The 23,412-nt window shown below is 39.6% G+C and overlaps 1 protein-coding gene across 9 annotated transcripts in view; it reads right to left on the reverse strand.

Annotated features, from left to right (window-relative positions):
- Nucleotides 1-23,412, reverse strand: part of MARK3 (microtubule affinity regulating kinase 3) — a 59,232-nt gene that overhangs the window by 25,787 nt on the left and 10,033 nt on the right. For all 9 annotated transcript variants that reach the window (XM_072339236.1, XM_072339234.1, XM_072339235.1 and 6 more), the window contains exons 2-7: nucleotides 20,938-21,129; nucleotides 15,007-15,060; nucleotides 8,297-8,345; nucleotides 7,575-7,640; nucleotides 5,037-5,107; nucleotides 121-177 (exon numbers count right to left, since the gene is read on the reverse strand). In XM_072339236.1, the coding sequence (XP_072195337.1) occupies nucleotides 121-177; nucleotides 5,037-5,107; nucleotides 7,575-7,640; nucleotides 8,297-8,345; nucleotides 15,007-15,060; nucleotides 20,938-21,129 (489 nt within the window). The remainder of the gene's footprint in view (nucleotides 1-120; nucleotides 178-5,036; nucleotides 5,108-7,574; nucleotides 7,641-8,296; nucleotides 8,346-15,006; nucleotides 15,061-20,937; nucleotides 21,130-23,412) is intronic.

A 23,412-nucleotide genomic window follows, 5' to 3' on the forward strand; every position in this document is an offset into this window, starting at 1 on the left:
ACCCCAAAGTATAGTATATGTTACATATACTATATGTATATACTAGATTTTATAGGCACAACAAAGATCACACCCACAGGTAAGTTAGTTGCAGACACACACACGCTTTTTCCCACTCACCTTGAGATCTCGATGAACAATATGCTTTTGATGGCAGTACTGCACTGCAGATACTATCTGGATAGAAAACAAGCCCAATTATATAAGTGGTATCTTAAAGAAACAGTTTTAATCAAAAAGTTCAACATTTATTACTAATGCGGACAGGCACTTATCAATTCAGATCTATGTATGCAACTACTCCAACATATTTAAAGGAAAGCTGCTAAATAACTTAGGTTATTTAGTTATTTGTTGCTTAATCTATTTGGTTTCTACTACATTTGAAAGAGGATTTTGTTTTCTCCCGTATGACTAATTATAGAATAGTAGAAGCAATGTCTTACAGAAAGGTTACTGAAGTATTTCCATTCCAATACCGTATACAGCTATAAAAGCTTTCCCCCTAGACTGAAGTTTTCCAGTCCCTGTCCAAAGGTGACTTTTCATGCCAGATCACAGAGAGGAAAGGCAAAGAAATGGCATGGCTACTGGAGAAATTACTGAGGAAAAGCTTGTCTGGCTAAATTTCAACTATGCACTGACAAAAGCTGTGTATGCTCTATTTTGTATACTGTAGGAGAGTAGCAAACAATACAAAAACTAAATGCAGAGCAATACAGAGTAATTTCTTTCATCATAATTTCCAAATATCTTTAGTTTCTCCTGCTTTATGTAACTAACTATATAAGCTACTTACACAGCTGTCCTAGTATATTGCTTTAGAGCTACAAGCACAGAACTTTACATGTAGAGAAAAGCTGGATACGGTCATATTGTTACATGATCACAAATGCTGTCAAAATACATTTTAATGTAATCCATGTGTGTTCAGAATTGAGGCAGATATTATGATTTAAAATATGTTAATTGCATGTAAAAATAATTACTGTGATAACTACACTTAAGTACATGCTTTTCCATCCTGTGTTGAAGATTAACATTGCCAGTACAGAAAGATGAGATGACATTAATGCTACCAAAAGCAACTCATTAGAAAGTAACCCAGCTTAGCATTAACAATCCTCCTGCATCTGTAGGAAGCAATGTTGCACTCTCAGTATTTAGAACAGGTGAAAGCAATGTTCCTGCAAGGTCAAAGAAGTGTCCTACCAGCCATTTTGCATTTGAAACTTCAGTAATATTGTCTTATTTGTGTGCCTGTATTACTGAATCATGTGTATGTGCAAAATGCAATCTCAGAAGCCAAGTGTTCAATGAAAAGTTGAAATACTTCTGTTTCCTACACTTCCATTCAGCTTTTGTTCCTTTATGCACCGATTCCCTCTTTCAGACTCCCAGTTCAGCTTCTGCCAGCCACTAAAAGCAGACCAGCTCTCCCATGCCACCACTTGCACCATCACAATGTTCTCCTTCTCCTCCCCACTACCATTCCCTTGCACCAGTTACAAGCTCCCCTTCTCCAGGTGCTCCCAAACCTGCCAGCACTGCAAACACCTCATGCTTTATTCAGCACTGCAGAGACACAGCACTATACTGCTCGCTTCTGAACTGCTTTTACTCTAAGAGCAGGAAGTCTAACAGATTATCAATCAGCTGTTTTCTCCAGGGATACCTCTGAACTATTCTGCACCGCAACTGGATAGCACAGACTGCAGAAGCAACTCAAATGCAAAAGGAAGGGAAATAACGCAATACATGTAAGAAAGATTAACAGCAGTCAAAACTGAATGAAGAACACAAAGTACAGCTTCACTTGGTTGAGCTTCATGCCTTCCACATTCTGCCACATGCTCCTTTGTTGCCCCCTCATTCCCATCCTATTAGTAGAGAAACTTGCTGATGCTTGGTAGGTTGGGAGAACAGAGTAAGGAACAGAAGACTTCTAGCTGTAACAACAGGAGCACTTCTATGCATTTCTCTGGAGGAATTTTAAAGAAATCCGTCTAATCACAGGATTTAAAGAACAAGATGGAACATGTTACCTCTAAGGAGACAAACTATTCTTTGTAAGGATTAGCTGGTTGAATGAACAGAACAAAGGACAGATAAACAACCTCCCCAGGTCTCTTCCACAGTGCCAAAATGAGCATTTTGTTTCTTAACTGGAATATCCAGCAGTAATAAGGATTTCGTGGATTTTTCATTTTCTAAGACTTGTCCTAATATATAACACTAACAAGACTCAATGAACTGCTTCTACAGGAAAGAGTGGGAAGACTGAAGGAAGCCGGATCTAATCTGACAGAGTAGAGGAAGAGAGGGAAGTAATACATATTCGTTTTCTACTTTGTGGGTGGGAGGAGAACACTCATTCACCTTCCTCTTGACCTGACTCCCCATTTTTGCATCAATTCTTAACCAGACAGGTAGATTTCCAAACAGAGTAAGGATGGTGGGACTGAACCAGAACTGTCTGGAAGTCTGTAATGGGGAAATTAAAACTAGGTGACATTAAGAATGCAAAACATTCTGGATTTGAATTTCTCATATACGGCTGCACAAAAGGAAACTGAAATGGAGAACTGCAGAGCATAGCTGTATTTTTAGTGATTGTACCTTCTCATGTGTTCCTTTTCAAGCATGACTGGAATAACTTGATCTCTGTCTTGGTTTTTTTTCCCCTGTTAAAGAGCCCAAGTATGCATAACAAAATGGACAAAAGATGTATCTGTATATAAATATATTTTTAAACAAATAAAGACAGGAGAATTACCAAATCCTGCTCCTTGTCTGTTTGAGGGAGAAGCTAAAATGCTTCTTCTGATAAGACGCAAATGTTTTATGCCTAAATTACATCTACTGAAAGAAGAAACAGAATCTGAAAATAAGATATAATCTATTGTAAGTACTAAGCTCAATACCATGGCACAACTGTTTCTGCAGTTTAAAGAGGCCCCTCTCTGTTAAACTAGTTAGTGAATTAAAAAAATATATATCCCTATTATGTCCTAAACCCATCTAACATTAGGACAGATGCACTGAATCAGATAAAAGTCCTACACAGAGAATTCTCCCTCCAGCAACGGCTAAAAGCTACATGAAGCCATTGTGAGACTTCAGTAAGGTAAAAAAGAATGGTTTTATGACCCATAAACCCAGTAAGATCCAGTTTCCCCTCACTGTCCTGCAGTCAAAGTCCTGGTGTTGCATAAATGTCAAGCTCTGATCAAAGTTTTCTGACTTCTGTCCCATATGCGTGCTCTTTTCTCCAGCAAAGTGTGATGAGCTCACACTATAGCTTCTATCCTTAGGGTATTACTATGGTTCTCTTTTTTCCCCAGACACTCAAGCTTTTGTTGCTCTCAACAACCTATCTTTGAGATCGAGATCCTCAACAATTGCCTGAATTCAGAAACCAGAAAAGTGCTATTGAGGAAAGACAGAGGCAGCTGCCTACTCCAGGTTTCTGAAAGGAAACCAGACTTACAGAAAGAGACTTAAATCATACTGCAGTAGAATGAAGTGCAGCCACCTATGTATCTTTATGAACAGCATTTATCCTACTGAATTACAGAAATAAAGCAGGGAATCTGAAGTAAAGCACTTGATAGGTCAAACATTCAGCTCAGCAGTTTTATCTTTTAAGTTCTTTTCCTTTCTATTTGTTTTTGAAGAAGGTGGGACTTTTTTATTTTATTTTGAAGTTGCCTATATTCTCTACAACCCACATTATTCCATAACATGCATCTGATGTGCTTCCACAAGTTCTCACATAAAGGAGAGCTGAATCCTTAAGACTTGAGATAAAAAAGGTAAATGAGCAATGGAATTACTGCAAGATTCATTTCCGCACAACTCCTGCTAGAAGAAAGGTGGCACGAAGATCAGAGAATCAGTTCTCAGCATTCACATGAGAGAAAGAACAGCAAATTCTTTGAAGATATTCTGAAGAACTTCAGGTGACAATACAAAGAGAAAGGTAATAGTTTGGGATTTAAAGACAGCGAAGGTAGAAATGACTGCTCCACAACGCAGCACAACTGATCACACATATTCCAATGCACGGCAAAGCAGTACATAAGAAATTCTTAATCACAAAGGAAAGTGCTCTACCTGATGGAATATTAAATATAAAGACAAGGTTTTATTACAGCGGTAGAAAAATTTTCTTATGCTAAAGCTATCAGTCTAACAAACACAAATCACATCTCTCAAAGTCTGCAGCTGCCTTTTTTGTTATTAGTTTCTTTTAATCTTCTGCAAAAATAAACACAAGACTTCTTTCTTAATTCTCACAACATCATCTTAAGTTACCCAATAGGATGGTAATCACATAAGCACTTACAAGTTTCCGCACAAGGGCAGAAAAGAGAATATATTAGGCCAGTGAGATCTGCAAATGAAACACCAGATGCTACAAGAGAATCTGGATCTTTAGTTATGCAAAAATACTTATGTTCAATATTGTTTTATCGTAGAACAGAAATGACTTTCTAATGATTAGTGACATTCCAATATTTTCATATGTTCAGTTTATCCATCATAAAGAAAACTATAAACTAACAAGCCTAGAAATTATTCTTCAGTGGTGTTTTACAACAGCTGTTAAATTGCATCTTTTCATACAAGTGCGTGAGTGGGTGCGTGCTCCAGGCACTGCCCATGTTTGCTCCTGACCTGGTTTGCAGTGTGTTATACTTGAACAACCTCCAAAAGGTTGCAGACCAGCTGAAGTAAGGATGTATGAAATCAACCCAAAGGAAATGAATTTTGGAACAGAGTCCACCAAGCAGTCACTGTGTTCTGGCACTCCCAGACACCCTGGCACGAACACAAAGGAAGCCAGCACTGCTGAATGGACTGCTAACCCCTCCAAAACACTGTCGTAACCCAAGTTTCCTCTCACTGAGTGCTGCAAGTCCACACATCCCAGTGAACACAGCTAGGAGTCAAACACAAAGGACAGCTGTTTCATCCATTTCAGCATTAAAAACAAGGTGGAAAAAGCTGATGTATAGGAATGTTATACATACCTGTCTAAATTTAGCTCTTGCTTCCTTTTCCTTCATTCTTCCATGCGCAACCAGATAGTCAAACACCTCCCCTATAATTTAATAATGAGACACATTAATGCCAACTCAGAATGCAGAGATTCCTTTCTAGCAGTTACCCACAGAAGCTTCACTGGAATGACTGTATTACAAGTTGAACTCGAGGTTAAGATTATGGGTTAGCCCAAGGGAACAAGGCAAAAGAGAACACAAACAACAGCTACTCTTACACAAGAGAACAATAAGGCTTAATGAAAGACTGGATATAGATAAAACCATTTCCTTCCAATTGTTTATGACAGAAAACAAATGGCAATACTCCTATTTTGCAAATAGAGGTGACTTGTAATGCTCCACAGACTTTCTCACAAGGGTACCTTTTGCACTGCAAAAATAAGCTTCATATATTAAAGTGTCTGATGATACCTATAAATATTGTTATACCAGCACCATGATTTTTCTTTGCACAGGTATATGAAGTATTTTAATCAAAACAGAAATCTTAGACTTAACCTAGGTCTGAAGGAGGCATTCCCATGAAAGTTGTAATAATGAAGCTAGCAGGACACTGAGATGACCCATCACACAAGCATGAGGTCGGTTACTGACAGCAATGTTACCTCTGAATGTACAAGCCCAGCGCTGTATGGCTGTAGATGTCTAAGGGAGATTACCAAAGCAGCACAAAATAAAATCTGTGCTTTTCAAAAAACTTGGTTTTTCATTGGTTTTAAGCCAATCTTGCCATTCTGTAGCAAGTCAGTGCAGGCTATATTTGAGCTGAAGGCACGGCCTGCAGGCCCATGGAACACTGGTGTGTTGGTGAAAGCACAAATCTTTACTAAGAACTGACAAATACCAAAAAATAAAAGAACTCCCATCCATCAGCACAGGATAGCACACAGCTTGAGATTCTTCATCAATATGCAAGATTAATATTCATCTTAGAATCGAATCAAATACCTAAATATTTTCTCCTGTTCTGCAGATAGCCACTTCACAAGGAAACTGCTGAGTAACTACACATTTGTTTTCAAAGAAGGAACTTGAGCAAACTGAAAAATAATTAAAAAAGCTAGAAAAAGCAATAACTGAGTCTTCTGAGGGAACGTGGGGATTTTCTACAGAATATCCTTGCTTCCCTCATAACATTCCTACTTAACACCCAAGTCAGAAAATTCTCTCAGGTACATTTCACAGCTGTTTCTTCATAAAATTTGAAGCAGCAAGTCTGAATGCTTTCATAATTCAGGTAAAACGATGCCAGATCAGGAATTATACTCAATTTATGCAAAATACTGCAGTTACTGGAATAAATTCCCCTCATCCTCCAACCAGGGCTCACACAGCTCACGTGAGATCAGTCTCTTGAAAACAGAACATTGATCCTTGTCACTCAGATAAGTGGCCATTCCTGCTTTGCACACCACCACATGTGCAGAGAGCACTGCTCACAGCCTTTCAGAACAACACGCATTTCTCCATCACTCTAAGATCTCACTACTTAAGAGAACTGTTGGCCCTTCTACCTTGTGGAAGCCAATCACTAGATGGCAATAGGACTTTGTTTTCAAGTGTAGCACCATTGAACTGCAGAGATGCCTTCACAGATGTGTACTGGCCAATATCACAGAAGTGTTTTACAACATTTGTTTCTGTTTAGACAAAGTTTGGCTGAACATTCATGGAGTTGATAAAAAACAACAGGGGCAATCTGGCGATCCTTTACATGTTTTGTAATAATCAGCTAACCTTCACATAATCTAACAGAATTCAGTGTTGAAACTTAGATGAGAAGAAATTCTATTTCCCTCCCAAAGCTGAAGAAAAGGCTCAACTATTTGAGATTCCCAGGTGCTGATGCTAAAGGGTCACATTGACAAAGAACAGGCTATCAGGTTTTAGCCAGCCAGGAGTAACTTAAGCCCAAATACCTTAATTCTAGCTTTGCTGAAAATATCTGACACTGCATGGCGCAGACGTTTTTCCCCCTCTGCAATCAGGATTAAACATTTAATTTTTTCCAAAACTTCCCTTCTGAAATGGACATAGGTAGTATAGTAATATCTGACAGCAGAACGCCTGTGATGAAGATATGTCAGACACCACCACCATCTAAAAAAACGTGAAGCTGCAGTACTCGTACTTTTCACGTGTCTCATCCATGTTTTTACCAAGTATCTTATACAAAACAAGACATTAGTCCCGGGGAGCTGAAGACAATAAAAGGCTGACATTTATTATTGACAAGAGCAATCAAAGGCTGAAGAAAAATTCAAAGATTCCAATTAAATTTAAGTTGGAAAACAAAGCTAAGGTTACTAAATTCTAGTAAGCTCAGAATGAAGGTTTTCAAGATACAAAGACTGAGCAAGTTTTTGATACTAAAGACTGCTTAAAATTGTATCCTACCATGACATAAGTATTTACTAAAAACGAAATCAAAGCATTAAACAAAAAAGTGCTTTCTGCCACTTGGCAATTTGTTTGCCTCTTAGCTCTAATAACAAAATTACTTACCCCCACTTGCATATTCCATTATTAAATAGAGAGTTTTTTCAGTTTCAATGACTTCAAATAATTTCACTGGAAAAGAAAGCAACTTATTAGTCAATTATCTAGTTGCAGAAGTATTAATTTAATTCCATGGGGAATTCTGTTGGAGAACAATAATTTGCTTGCTGCTTGACAGTATCAGAATATTACTCTAGAGAAGCTTTTTTCTCCAATATCCCCAAATGGAAAATATAAATATTTGCTCAACTCACAAGGATCAACATTTCATCATGAAACAAGACTGTTGGCTATGAGGAAAAAGCAAGTAACTTATGCACAACTTCCTCAAATTTGAGTGTCAGCACTGAGTGTCAGCAATAGCCATTATTACACACTGTGCTGGAATACATGTTGACAAGTAAGTTATCAATCATTTTGCTGACAGTACTATAACAGAGATGTTTCAACTAAAGCCTTACAATCCTGAACAATTTCTTGGCCATTTCTTATTTTGGTAAAGAATTATTTTGATGAGAAATTAAATTCAGAAAAAATCATTATTCTACTCAAAAGATGCGGACTTCTAAGCTATGTAAATACTAGTTTCATGCAAAAGGGTCAACATTTTTTGTTTTGTTAAACAGTTATGGCACTGTATATTTTTTTACTGCTTCTTAACAGTGCATCAACCCCCTTGTGCAGGACCTTCTTTTAAACGTATATATTACACAAAATAAACAAGGTACCTATATTTGGATGATTTAAGATCTTCATTATTCTTACTTCTCTAAAGAGCTGAAATAAACATAAAATATGAAATGTTAATGAAAGCAATAGGCAACAACTGTTCTTCCCAAAGCCTGAACAATGTGATATACTTACCTAATTTTAAGAGTAAACATTACTATTAGCATTTCAACAAAAGTCATTGAATTAACCACTTACTGTGGGGAAAAGCTGAGTACCTCCTTGCTATAGGCCAGCTCCAAATCCCCACAAAACATGAAAACAACCTCAAAGTGCTGCAGGTAGCTCAGGAAATCGGTGATCTCAGCTTTGTGGTTCTCGCACTTTGGGGCCCAAAAACCACTCTGAGCCTACACAGCTCCTCACAGGCCACTACACATCTCATATGCTTTCATTTCCTCACAGAAAAAGCTTGGTTTGAAAGTTCTACAAACCTCATGCAAAGAACCATTTGAAGAACACTATATTACATTACTGGTACAGATTCTTCAGCGCTTTGTTAGAGGTCCGCCTTCCACAGGATGCTACAGAAATGCTGTGGTGTATGACAGGAACTTGGAGGTGAAAAATCAACTGCTCATATAACAGAAACTGTGCTGTTCAATGAACAAGTTTATGCACAGATAAATGGTCATGTGAGGCTCCTCCTTGGGCCTTCAAGAGCACCCCTTCAAGATGCCTAAGGCACAGGAACATCTAGTTCAGGCCTTGGTAGCACAGCTTCAAGAATTCATTGCCAGACATCCAGTCTCCAAGACTTCTGACCCAGTGCACAGACTGTGATAGCCAGTTCATGGGGCAAAATTCCAGCCGTCTTTTCCTGACCAAACAATCCCTGGTAGAGAAAAGATACCACTATCTGAGGGTAAAACCTCAAAGCGATCAGCCTACCGCCACCCTCACCACCATGCACAGGACTGCTGCCTTCCTTCACGCAAGTTAATCTGAAATGATGTATATGGTCAAAGCATGAATTTTACAGGAAATTTACAGGAAAATCTCGCCAAAACCAGAACTCCCTCCAAAAATCCATAAGCCTTTTGCTGCAGCTCCCTTATCTATCCCAGCACATCTATTCTAGCAGAAGGGATGCGGACAGGTTGGATGCCAGAGGAGTACAACTGCCTCTTTTGGGCTGCAGCATGGATTTAGATCAACAGTGTTGTTTTCACAGACCACATACTGGTTCTGCAGGGCTTCTTTCCCCAAATCCTGACTTCAGCAGTCATGTGAAGAGGGTCTTGCTTGAGTAGTTACTCCCAAAGAGTTCAACTCTGCCTATCTAGGGTACTTTCTGTCCTCCTGCAGTGGGACATGCAACTGCATTTAACACATAACAAATGAAAGCCAAACTTATTGCTGATCAGCTGTTAATTATTTTCACCTTTGAAAATTCTCTTCTGCAAAAACCAATTTTAAGAGGCACAATAAACACAGTGCAATATTAAGAATGCCACAGGTGTTGTTATTGCAACATAAAACGTTTTAAAGATGCTTGTTAATAGTAGATGAAATAATAGCAATAAAGTCCCATTTTTTCTCCCAGAGAAGACTAAAGATAAAAAAAACACTACAAAAAACCTCCAAGTGCAAATACTGCTGTATTCAGATTCCTTCAATTCTCTACAGCCACTGTTAAAACAAACAGCAACAAATAAAACCTACAAAGAATGACCTTTTTTAGGCAGCATGTTACACGGTAGCCATGCGCAAAACAGCTCTCCCTCTATAGTTCCCATCATGGCAGCCCAGGACTCCAGATGGCTGACATTCTTAAGCCTTGATTATTTTCGAACAGCACGCTTCAAAATGAGGGAGTAACTGAGTGGCTTTATTATAAATCTAACGCCAATGTTTACAGGAACACTAGTAACATAGCTGATCACACTGAACCTAATGTAAAGAGAACAAAGCAGAAAGTACAAACTCCACGGGAGTGCAGACAAGGGAGAAAAAGAAAGCATTTTCTAAAGCAAGAGGTAACAGCATTGCTGCTAACAGTGAGAAAGTAAAAAGTGATGCTATTAAGATTCACCTTCAGGTTACATTTCATGTGAAAGGAAGACATTAAATATGTCTACATTTATTACTAAGGACTCAAGAAATCTGTGTAGTTACTCAATAGATACTAAATGAATAAAGGCAAAACAAATGAAACAAAAAAAAACACCAAAGAGCCAAAAAATAAAATAAAATCCTTCCATCTTTGTGTCTTTTCACACAACAAACTACTAGACTGGAGAGCACTCTTAACCTTTTTCTGCTTTCTGATGTCTCTTGTCAAGGCTGCCATTTGGTAGCAATCTTCATCAAACTGCCCCAAAAGCTTTGCCCTCTATTCTACAGCCACAGCTGTGAACAGTTTGCTAACCGAGCACCAAAATACAACAAAACCGTTTTCAAATGGTTTTAGTTATCATATAATCATTATCCAGGTCGGTGCCTGACACTTTGCTAGACGATAACACAAAATCTATTGGGTCACAATAGAAAAATGAAGTTAAGGATGAGGCTAACATTCACAGTGTCATCATGTAAACAAACACACTCATTAATCTAATCTTTTTATAAAGAAAGCTGACTTGGCTGGAGCTGGCTACTTCCTCCATTGCAGTTTGATAGTCTAATGCGATAAAGCCTGGCTACGTTTTGAGCTATTCTAAATATATCATTCGTCTACAAGACTATTACTCTCTGCTTTACTCACCCAACTGAAGCCTATCAAAAAAGTAACTTCTGCATATGAGCCATTTGTAGAACTGGGTGACTGGAAACGAGCTTTTAAAAAAAAAGGTTATTTTTGTCTTAGGGAAAATTCGAAATAGAAATGCTTAAGAATAGGATACAAACTGCACCAGATGCTTTCTTATAATTTTAGTTATATAAATGCACTTCAGATTGTGTTCCATAAACAGTTTAAATGTTACGTTTGGAATTCTGACATGGACAGCAACCTCTACAGGGACTGACACTGTATGATCTTCTATTTCTATGAGGAATAGACCATAAAACATGATATGGCTTTCACACTGTGCAGAAAGCTTTCCTAGATTTAATTCCCCCACAATACAACGTACATCAATGTCTGATAAATGCAGTATTAATTACTGCCAGCCTTTCTAAAGCCCACGGCACAATTCATTAACAGCCATAATTGGCTGTTCCAGAAGGTGTTATATCATCAGAGGGGTAACATTAGGGTTCTCCACTCTGAAAATCGTTTTCGTAGTTTCGGGAACTCGTCACCGTGTGACCATAAAGGCTGACTATCAGCTGCAAACAGTGCTTATCAGTTTAATTTCTAATACAGAGATTAAAAACTACTCCCAACATGTTGAATAGCTCGTTTTCCGTCAACAGGAGCTCTACAAATGTTTCCAGGGAAAGACAAACATCCTAAGTCTGCCAAACAAATGGCTTTCAGCTTTGTTGTGGTCTGGTCCTCTGACTGTAAGTTATGCTAGATACTGGGAAAGAATTTAGTGCTGCCAGGGGACAAACAGCAAAAAGAAAATCAGCAACGGAAACACAGACACATACCGAGTAACAATCTTGAAGCAATTTTACTTGAACTTTATTATGCTGATACATCTAAAACAACACGGATTGAGGAAATGGGGAACCAGCTTTTAAGCCAACTCTTTGAATAAGCTGAAAGACAGATTACAAGTGTTCCTGCATTAGCTATTGCAAGAGCTTCAGTAACAAAGGACTTCAAAAACACTGAAAAAAAGTTTGCTAAAAAGCAAGTCAGTACGCTAGTCAGATGCAGAGCCCATTTCCTGACCTCCTTCCCTCAAAGCAGGGAGGCTTTGCACAAGATGTTCTCCCTAGCCACATCAAGCTTTAACCATGTGTTAGGCTCCTCCTGATAACTGCTCTCTGAAATATACCCTCTATATAACTGGAAGCCTCAATCAGGAAGGCTTTATGCAGCACAAATCTGCACCAAACGAAGAACAACTTGAAAACAGACACAATAAACATTAAGAAACAAAAAATCCTGTGCATTTTAAGCTCTCCTACCTCCCCTGTGCTTTTCAAAACACAGACAGACCCAAGGTCAGAAAGGACGCAGTGCACGTAAAAACTTATAGTTTAAAAGCTCTAAAAGGACTGTAGAAAAAAGGTCTGAACAGAAACATTTGGCTGAGGAGCCAAGTTCTAAAAAAGGAAAATGAGAAGTGATTCTGAGCTATTACGTGGGCTTGGTAAAAATAAAAATCTCGCATATAATGGCACTGCTAATTCAAAAGCAAACAGCATTTTTCTTTGGTCTAGAAGGAAGTGAGCTACTGTAGCATCAACACTTGTTTCCAATGAGACCGACAGACCGATATTCAGGGACTGGGTACAGGAGTACATTTTTGGAGAATAATGACTATGACTAACAGCAATAGCATGGGAAAAAAGCTCTAAGAATTCCCTTTTCTTTTAGGGCAGGGAAGTACCGACTACAGTTTCCTCTTCCCTAAGCAAAGGCAGCAGAGCCATAATTAGCTCCTGAGACAAGAGCTGGAGTAGCTGCTGTATCTCCCACAGGCTGCTCGCTCCCCTGAAGAGCAGCACTGCTGAAAACTCAGTGGTCAGAGCTGCAGCCACATACACACACAGTGAGAACTGCTGCTCCAGGGGGTGAGGCACCCCCAGCAAGGGCAGCCTCTCCTGCATCTGAAGGATGGGTGTGGATGATGTAAAGCTGGAATCTGCCTTAATCCCCTTGTTTCACCACCTGAGGATGAGCAGACACGCAGGCGGCAGCCCATGCTCCACACCCCACCTCTTCTCAGCAAAGCCCTTCCCTCCCTACCGAACCTCTGTAATTCATCACTCCCTCCACAAGTGCCAGCCCAGAGGCACTTCCATCTCAGCTTGCCCTGAACCCATGGGTCACAAACACATTTCGCTTCCAATGCACTGAGACTACGGCAGTGCTGACAGTGCCGGAGTGGGCGAAAGCTTTCAGAAAAGCTTTGACAAAGCAAAATCGATAAGGAATGCACTGTGTGCTTACTGTGCTAAGTAAGCACTCAACATTAAGGAAATGACTTTCCACTTCTGAATGGAGAGCATGGACATACCTTGCTAAAACTTCACTGCTCATGTAAAAAATGAGATTGGTTAAAAAAGCAAACAAACAGGCAATCTCAGCCTTCAAATCCCTTCAGATTTATATCCCGCTATTTTGTACTGTTCCTCCAGACTCCCATTTAAGGTACTTAATGGTAGGAAATACCAACTAACAAACCACACCTTATCATCTGATGTTATACAGCCTGAATACAGATGAAATGACAGCTGAGCCTAAGAGGTGAGAGCAGGCCAAGCAGGCAGCAGCCAGGAGCTGCAGGACCATGCACACCTCCAGCCAGCTGTGTGCTGAGTGAGCTCCAGCCACCAGGAAGGGGTAGCTCTGCACCTGGCTTTTAGCTCTGACCAGCACCAAGAGCTTCCAGGTTAACACCATTGGAAGGAGTAAGTTTTACTTTTTCCTTCCAGAAATGCTGCCTCTCTGCACTTCTCTGACCCCCTCCTGTTCTTATTGCAGCTTCGGTTTCTCCTCCAAGCAGTTAATTTTTTTTCAGGTATTCCAATTTGCACAGATCTGCAGCACAAATCCACTTCACTTAAATCATCACATTATCTCATTTGCATTTCATTTCCTTCCTGCTTAGCCAGAAATTAATAACAACAACATGAACTATGCTGAAAAATCTCAGAAGACTGCAACCATATTACCTCCTTTGATCCCATCTGCAGGGGCGGTAGGGAGCAGTGACATCATTACTTGCTAAGATGATGCTGCCTTCCTCCTGCAGGCTGTTCTTTCTCTCCCCAACAAACCACTGAATGCAAGAACTTTTGTATTTTCACAAGAACAATTTCAGCACACAATCTTTTTAGTATTGGCATAAAACCCAAATGTGTATATTCATTTGCTCTTATTACATAATTTAACTTTATCTGCAGGTAAGTTCTGGGTATTCTCTCCTTTAAATAGAGATATTGCAAGGACTCAAATAAAAAAAAGCCTTTGAGTGCAGTGCTCCAAAGGACAGAGTTAGAAAAGTCCTAGGTAAAGTGACATTTAAATGTACTTCCTGCAGGCACTCCAAAGCAGATTGGCTCGCTTGATGAAAGAGTAGGATTTATCACGACTTACTAAAATAGATAAGGCAATACAACTGTAACAGCACATTAAACACTTTAGGCTAAAAGGAAGAAACCAGAGTAGTCATTCTTCGAGTTATTCCTTAAAACTGTAGCACCTTTTCAGCTGAAAACTATGTGAAAGGCATAAATGCTGCCTGGCCTTCGGTTCAGAGGCAGTATTTTAAAGGCCAGCTGGGGAGGACAGGACAGAACACACTTTCTATTTGTAGGCTCAACAAAATGACCAGCACGAAGGAGACACAGGGGCATGACACCAAAGCACAGACATTCTCACTTGTGGGAAAGGAAGCAGCTAACAGCACTGTTTTCTCAGTTCATAGCTCTGTACAAGCCCATGTGTAAAACAGTACATGCATTCTGAACAACTGTTCAAAACGTATCGGTTACAAAACCAGTTATTAAATACAGTAGTCAGATGTGCGCAAGGTATACAGTGCTTCACATTCTTCAGCACGGGCACTCAGGATTAATGGTAGGAGGTGGTGAAAGGAAACAAATTACAATAGAAATGGAAAGATGAAATGCGGAAACTTACCTTTTGTAGACTAGTTGGATTCAGCTGTGTTTTGTCAATTATCTTTATGGCAACCTAAAAAAAGGGTTCAGGATCAGTGTTTTCCATATGATCAATTGTCACATTACAACTACATGGACAAATCCAGTAGCAAATTGAAAATAACACAAAAATACTCGAGTTTCTTTAGAAAATTATGTACCTGTATTCAATTTTAAGCTGAAAGCATTTGAAATTAATGACCGATGTATAATTTATTTCTACTTCAAACTATAAACAGGAGAGTAGAAAAAAAACACACTGGTATTTTAATGTTATTAAGACAAGAGAAAGTCACTTAGTCTTTGACTTTACACTAAAGTCATCACACGCATTACAGTGGAAATTCTGATACCAGACAGTGCTCTGATAGAGAGCAGGGTGCCTACAGATGATATTTACACAACATAATCACACTACGGATTATGCAGAACTGACTGTGCATTGGCAATTTATGAAGATGCATCTAAAAGCAAAGCTTTCAGAGCAAATCGAAAATAACGGCACAAATTCTGCTAAAACTAAGTTCACCCTTGGAAATTCACTGCATATTTGTATCAGTTCGCTCCCTGATGGCTACTAAATGAAAAACCACTTCTGTGTCATCAAAAACCCATTGGCTGTACTGCAGCAATTTGGGAAAGTTCATTCCTTTTTTGTCGTTCTCACCTTCTGGGTAAATACTGCACAGAAATGTTAAAAAGAACAGAATGAAAACTCCACAAAATAACCAAAAGAAATTCAGTACCATGGTAACTAGTCAGAGCCTGAAGATTTGAGACAATGAATAGGCAGAGATGAGCCTTAGTGCAATGCAATTTGGATAGAGACTGCATTAAAACAAGGAGGAATCTTGCTAGAATTACGTGCCAATTGGTATTTTTCCCTTCTAAATTATAGGCTAAACATACCAGAAGAAACTCTGCAGAAGCCAAGGAGATGGTGCCTCTCGCAGAGGCAAGATGCTGCAAGTCAGCTGATTATAATACTCTGCTGGTACAAAGAAAGGGCTCTCAGTTCCCCTTGAATTTTTGGCTCAAGTAGTAGACACTATGCCACAGCTCCTATTTCCCTGCATCACTCTGTGCCATCTTTGTAATCTCATCAACCTGGGCTTGGCAACATATGGGATACAGAAAATCCTGCACCAAAGCAGATTTGTTTCCCTGCAATCAAGCGCAAGAACACATGGGTGGTTATTATGATGGAGAGGGAAGAGGTGAACACAGCGTTCAATGCCTGGGTGTGTCACAGACTTGCATGATACATGTGGTGCTTTCTGAAACTGAGATTCACGATTTATTTTGAGCCCTTCTAGATGGAAGATACTGCAAGATGTTACCAAGAAACTATTTAAGAATACTTCTGCTTTGAGAAATACCTCCGAAGGTATGTTACCAAAATTACAGATCACTGTTTCCTAAAGCAAAATTCCATCACAAACCTTGAGAAATCGCTTCAAAAATACAAACAAAAGACATGCACATTAAGCAATCGGTATTTTTATATTAGCAGCTGAAGACAAAAACAAGATATTTATCTCTGCCTTATGCCTGTTGAACTCTTCTCATGCAGGTAACAGTTACTTTCTGGAATCTCTTTCCTTCAGACTGGATGTAGAGTGAACATTAACTTTTTGAACAGCAGAAGGCGTTACCTGAAACCCATCTGCCATCCCAAGTCTACCTATGCCACAGAATACATCTGTTTCCTTAAACGCATCCCAGTCAGGAGAAGCTGCATCTGCTTTCTTACCCCTGCTATACTGTCCATGTATACTGTCCCTTACCCCCTCCTAAAGATTTCAACTTGTTTCAACCCACAAAGCACTGGGTTTCAGCAAAACACAGTTCACCTCTCTCCCTGTGTGGTGTGGTGTTGCCAATCAAACTGAGAGGTCTAACACTGGCAAAATAATTCAGCCCTGGAGATACAGGGATGGTACACACCTCAATGTTCTGACAGGTAGACTCACAGGACTGTTCAGCACGCTAATTATAGCCTTCAAGGCAGGACTGAAAGAACTATCCACATGAACACTAGCAGTACAGTATGCCAACATGGACTGCTCAGAGAACGGGACAACTTCAGGCTTCTTGATAAGACCCTCAAAGCACAAACAAAGGGAGGCTGCCCTCCAGAATATTTCTCATGAGCTTGAAAAAGAAAATCCGGTTTTACTAAGCATAGTTAGTGAAGCATCAAATTGCCTTCTCAAGCACAGACTTTGCTCTCTACAGAAAGCAAGTCTGGAACAATTTCAAGCATTGTGTGCAACAGCCAAGGCTGGAAGAATGCAAGTTCACCTACACCATTATGTTGCTGCAGCAGCCATGATATTCCGTGAGATTATTAACAGAATTACAACTGTCTTTGCTTTCGCTATACATGATGATAACGTGCGTTAAAACATCCCTCCTACATGGCTTGAACAAGGCACTTTAGGCAGTCAAAAAAAGCTGAAACACTAAGCAAAGCAACCAGACTGCATTCTGGTTATTTTCTCCCTCTTCAGTTTTACTCTTTTTCCAAATGATGAGCAAGAGAGACAATGAACTCCTTGGAGTCAGACTTGGATCCTGAAAGAATTCTGTCCTAGTAGGAAACTTTAACTTCCTGGCTATCAGCTGAAACCAGCCCTTACCAAACAGAAGGGTCCATATGTTCTTGGCTCTGATTCCAACCACCTTGGAAACAGCAAAAGGTAGTTTTATCTTTTAGATTAATTTTGGCAAGCATGGAAAATTTGTCAGAGGAAATAATCTCTGATAATTTGCAGCAGCAAATATACGGCTTAAAGCCAAAGACTTAACAAAAGCAGATTTACAATGAAGATTCTTGATTTCAAAAGGGCAGACAGACTACAGATAATAGTCTCCTAGACAGTGGATCTCAAAGGAGTACTTCTAAATACAAGCTCTAGTACAGGGAAGCTAAATCCCCCTCCTCACCTCCACAGGGAACAAAGGACATTCACTCCTTGGCAGAATTCAACCCCCTAGGTTAAGCTGGTGTTCTGATCCCCCACAAAGGGCTGCTCATTTTTCCCTTCCCATGATTTAAGGGTAGGTTCTCATCCTAAACTTCCACAGATACACTCTGAAGATGTAAATGGAAGAAGTCCTTGTATTTGCTTCCATTGGAAATATGAAAGCTGTTATCTCAAAAAAGAAAACTCTAGGGAAGGATTCCAGATGTAAGATGAATAAATACCCTAGAAGAACGCTTGAACAAATATACCCACCTCACAAAAAATGATCAGAAAAGTGCAGACCTACTGCATGATTTAGGAGTTAATCAGTACAGAGATACAAAAAAGGAAGAGCTGTGAAGCAAAATGGAGCTGGAATAGCCACACAGGTAACAAGAAGATGACAAGTAGGGTTAAAATACAGCAAGGATGTGGGAGAGACAAAAACATGTTTAAGAGCAACTCCCAAAACTAAGTACTTTATTTTGGGGTTCAGTAGATAAGGTGGAAAAAGGAACAGGAACAAAGACAGGACAGACAGCAGGAACGAGTGTGTAAAGCAGGAAGTCACAAATTCAGGAAGATGTGAGCTGTCTGGCTGAGACCGTACCAAGAACATTATTCCAGGACTAAGAGTGGTTTGAAGAATCACCTTTCTGTCGTAGCAGCAGAGACTTATAACACAAATACAACAAATACAACATGGCAACACAGATTTAGAAACTGAGAGGGTTTTTTTAAGGGAAAAGTGAAGGAAGCACCTTATCAGCTTTCTGGCAGAACCATTTACCACCAAATCATTGAGCTCAAACCTTGCAAGGGAAAAGCAGGGAAATGGAGAGAAGGGTTAAATGCAACACACCTCCCCACCTCTAATTGAGCCTGATGGAAATACACCAAGTATGCCTACCTTGGTTACTGCAAAGCCTCACTTAGGAGAACAAACAAATTACTGTACTAAACAAACTGGAATGTGTGCAGGTCTATTAATTAGATAAACAACTCAGTGAAGACATACTAGGTTGGAAGTAAATAAGAGTTTTATAAGGATTAGACCTGTGACCCATCCCGTTTAATACCTGCATCAGTGGCCTTTATCATTATGGCTTGACTTCCTGTGTTAAGTTTGCTGAAGGAATTAAGAGTCAGCGTCAAAGATGATGGAGAAGAGATGTAAAAAAAGCTTGGAGATGAGAATTAGCAATGAAAACAAGATTCAAAGCACAAGGTGCTGATGAAGATCATGACCAAACCAAACATTAATGTAACTGCTATGAACAAGGTAACTGTAATCTAAAGATAGATCCCATAACTTCTGTAGGGGCAAGGGTAAATTAATGGCAGTGGGGAAACTGTTATCCAGTATGCTGGGAACAATTCTGGCCATGTACATCTAAAATCTGAAAGCACTATCAATGCACTACAGTTTATCTATAAGGAAGAGAAAGTTTTGCACATCACTCCTACAAAAAGGAAAAACAGTTTAAAATACCTTCAAGATATTCTTGTGAAAGTAGCTTGTTTCCTTCAAAGGAATGCACTCCTTTAGGTGACCTGGACCAATGGCCAGAGCCTTGGAAGTATTTATGCTTTGAACTGACTGAACGGCAACTATTCCACGAGAGCTGCAGAAACTTAGTACCTAAATCTTTCCAAGTTTGGCCAAAGATTTTATGGCATCCCATGATTTGTTGAAATCTCAAACAATAACAGCACACAGCTGTGTGCAACAAAAAGAAGCCATAGTTGCATTTTTGCAAAGCAGTGTGTCGCAAAGGCTCCAAATAGGCTCTATGATACTTATCTCCAACACTCATACCTACAATAATAGCAAAGAAATACTAACCAAGTACACGTATTTCCTGTGTTAAGAACCAGTACAGAGAGAAGGAAATTTAAGGGGAAAGCAACTAACTGAAGACTTTTTCTAGAAAAGAATACTAAGTTTAGCACCAGAAGGCAACTGCTGACCACCAACTGACAGCTTTGAAAACCAAAACAAAACAAATAATCCCTCTCAGCAGCTCCTGCAAAATGATGCCTCTCAGCTCTTCCCAGCGATACTGGATTGGATTCCATATTAACTCAGAAAAATAAATTCTCCTGAAGTGCTACAGTCAACTACTTAGATTTCTTTAAAAATTCTTGCTTTAATCAACATTTAATTAATTACACAGGTTTGGAAAGAATAGGTCAACAAGGAGTTTCTCTTTCTTTTAGTATGTAGTGTTGCTATTAATAAGATCAGCACCAAGATACACCTTGCTGTAGTGAGCAAACAGCAACATAACTTTCCAAACCAGAACCATCATTATGTTTAAGTCATTAATTATGTTACAGTGGCATGCAGAAACTAATTATGAGGCTGAGTTAGACACTACGATGAGATACGAGAGTTAAGTCTGTCTGCACCACGCAGCAGACCCACAGAACAAACTGGAACGTCTTCCTAGGGCAGCCCAGAACTGCAGACACCAGCAGAGCCACTCAGAGACACATCGCTTTAACCAGAAAATGCTGTGTTGGCTACCCAGACCAAGCAGATCACCATAATCAATTACGTGGATTCACTGCCTTCCCTGACTCCACTTCCAATACAGCCCTGAGCTGTTCTGGTTAGCAACACCAAGAAGCAATCTTCCCGGCAAGCTTATTTGATTACTGTATATCTAGCCTGTTTTCCAGGACTGGAGAATTTAGACAAGAATTCTAGTACCAAACCCGAACATTAACTCACATGCACAGAGATTTGCAGAAAAGACAAATTTAAGAAGCTACTTGAAGATCAATAGACATAAAAATGCAGATTTTATTTTTAGGCTTTTCCCCCCTGCATCAGTGTCAATAGCTCTAGTAAAAAGTTCACAGACTTGGATAATATTATTTTAAGAGATAATTCAAATGACAGCAATTCACTGTTGCTCACATCCATACTACTTTACCTCTCTGCCTGTGAGGATATGTCTTGCCAGCTTTACTTTTGCAAAATTCCCCTTTCCAATCGTTTTGAGGAGTCTGTAATTTCCAATATGTGGTTGCTCATCTGCACAGGAAGCTATAGAATTCCTGCAACGAGCTCCGGAGCGCCCAGTTCGAGAGGAAACTTCCTGCCGTCCATCTCCATGGGACGTGTGCTGCAATGAAAACATACACACATAAAACTGAGAAATGAAGAAAAAAGAACATCAACGTTCAGACGGTTCAATACTACTGATAAAATAAAAATGCTTCTCCAAGAGGGTTTTTTCCTTCTTGTCCTGAGATGCCCGTTCCTACAAAACATCACGTCTGAAAATACACAAAACAGTCTGGAGAACTGTGGAAGTAATCTTCATATATAGAAACCTCAAATATTAATAGGTATAATTAATAGCAATTAACAGGACTTCTTCATCTCCTGGCAGAGCTTGTTTCTGAAAGAGAAGGTCCCCCTCATATCCCTTAGCCCCCAGCTCATGCCTGCAGTCTATACACCATGCCCACCAATTAAAGTATTACTCAGATACACTCAGTAGCCTGCAGATGTGGAGCAAAGGCTCGGCTCCACAGAAGTGAACAGGCTAAATTTACTGCCATCCCAGAATTCCCACATCTCTGTCTAGAGACATCCAGAGGAGGTTTAGGGCAAAAAACAGAAGGTGTTCTTAATTCTCCCCTCTCGAAACGTTATGTTTTTCTGCTCTCCTTGCTCATTCTTTTTTGCTGATTCCAGTTTCCAGAAGCAATGGCATTCATCGAGAAGTTAAAGCATTAGCCTCAATCAAATCTTTGCTGTAACCCAAACACAAAGAAGCTTGATCTTCTCTTCAAACACTACTCAAGCATACAGGTCAGCTTAGAGGATAGAACTTCGAAGCTCCTTCAAAAACACAACCATAGAATGGTTCGGGTTGGAAGGGACCCTTCAAGATCATCCAGTTCCACCCCAAACAAGTGAGTACGCAGAGGCTTAGCTATCATTCTCTCTGTTTCAGTGTCTCAGTATCAAATACACCTTTACTTACAAAAACATAACTATCAAACATCTGTTACACCAACAGGCAACAAGGACTTGTAACAATGTGCTCAGGTATCTGTTTAACACATTGCTTGTGGCCTCATCTTTACCACAAAGCACCACCTTTAGAAAAGGGATCTTATTTACGTCCCATGGGTAAATCTACTCTGCTTCTACTGGAGACATCTATCTTGTCATCCACTGGCAGAATGGAATAAGCTTTGCTTCATATATTTTATACTCCTTTGGGAATTCGAGAATAAGGATTAGGCTCACCATATTATAAATAAAGAAAGCAGCACATACACAAGCCTCTAAGGAAAGAACGTTCAATAAAGCATTTAGAAGTACATTTTCTTCTCAAGCAGTCTAAGTATGCTGCCCTGCTTCTTAAAGGAAAATGACATTTTCTGTATGACTGAAGTACATTTTCTGTAATATCACAGTGTTTATTTCCCAAATAACGCAATAGCTTTCTCCCTCCTTGAAGTCTGTATCACGTATGACAGCAAAAAGTTACCTCTATTTATCCCGCATTCCCTTCTGCTCTTTCCAACACTTGTCATGCTGTTTATTGCAGCCCCAAAGGGCCCCATCTAGTTACCCATCCCTCCAACTCCTTCCTGCATTAGTTGTAGCTCTTCTACTCTTGCTGAAACCCAACAGGGACAGCCGAAAACCTGGCAGACAGCAACACTCAGTCTGAAATCACTGCAGCAAAGGGATAAGAGAACAGAACTGAAGAGCTAACAACCATGGTACAAGCACAAATAAAACACCCATGCTTGTAGGGCACTTGGCAAGTTCAGGCACTATTTAATAACCTGCTGTAACCCTGTGACCACATACTCTGGCACCTTACGTTCCTTGGTTTGTTAATCTGAGTGCAACAGCTGTGATCAAACTATTTTTAAAAAGTCATTTGTTTCATTTAAGAAGTACTAGCGATAGGAAGGCCATATCAGCCCTCAGAGATTTATTGCAATAGTTACTATTAAAAAAGAAAAAAATAATAATGGTGGTGCATATCATGTTTTAGTGTCAGCCTGGCTTTGGCTTCTCTTTATGGCCTAGCCACTGTTACCAGATTTCTACTTCCAGTGTAGCACTTAATTACTCTGGTCACATAATCCATTTACTTTAGTAAGATACATACAGCCTCCCTAAGAGAGCTGCTGTACAAATGATTAAAGACTAGGAAATGTTTCTTGTAGCTCTTTTCAGAGCACTCCATTTTTTCCAACACCTTTAGTGGTGTTCATGCTAATGCTGGGCACACCATACCAACAGATGTTGCAGCTGAACTAAACACAGAGATTGCAACACCCAAAAGTAACCCCAGCTCTATGAATTACTGCTTCCCAGTCCCTTAACACACACAACTTTCACTCCTGGTTCCTCACAAATGTTACCTTACCTT

The sequence above is a fragment of the Excalfactoria chinensis genome, chromosome 5, assembly GCF_039878825.1.
Source record: "Excalfactoria chinensis isolate bCotChi1 chromosome 5, bCotChi1.hap2, whole genome shotgun sequence".
NCBI classification, from domain to species: Eukaryota; Metazoa; Chordata; class Aves; order Galliformes; family Phasianidae; genus Excalfactoria; species Excalfactoria chinensis.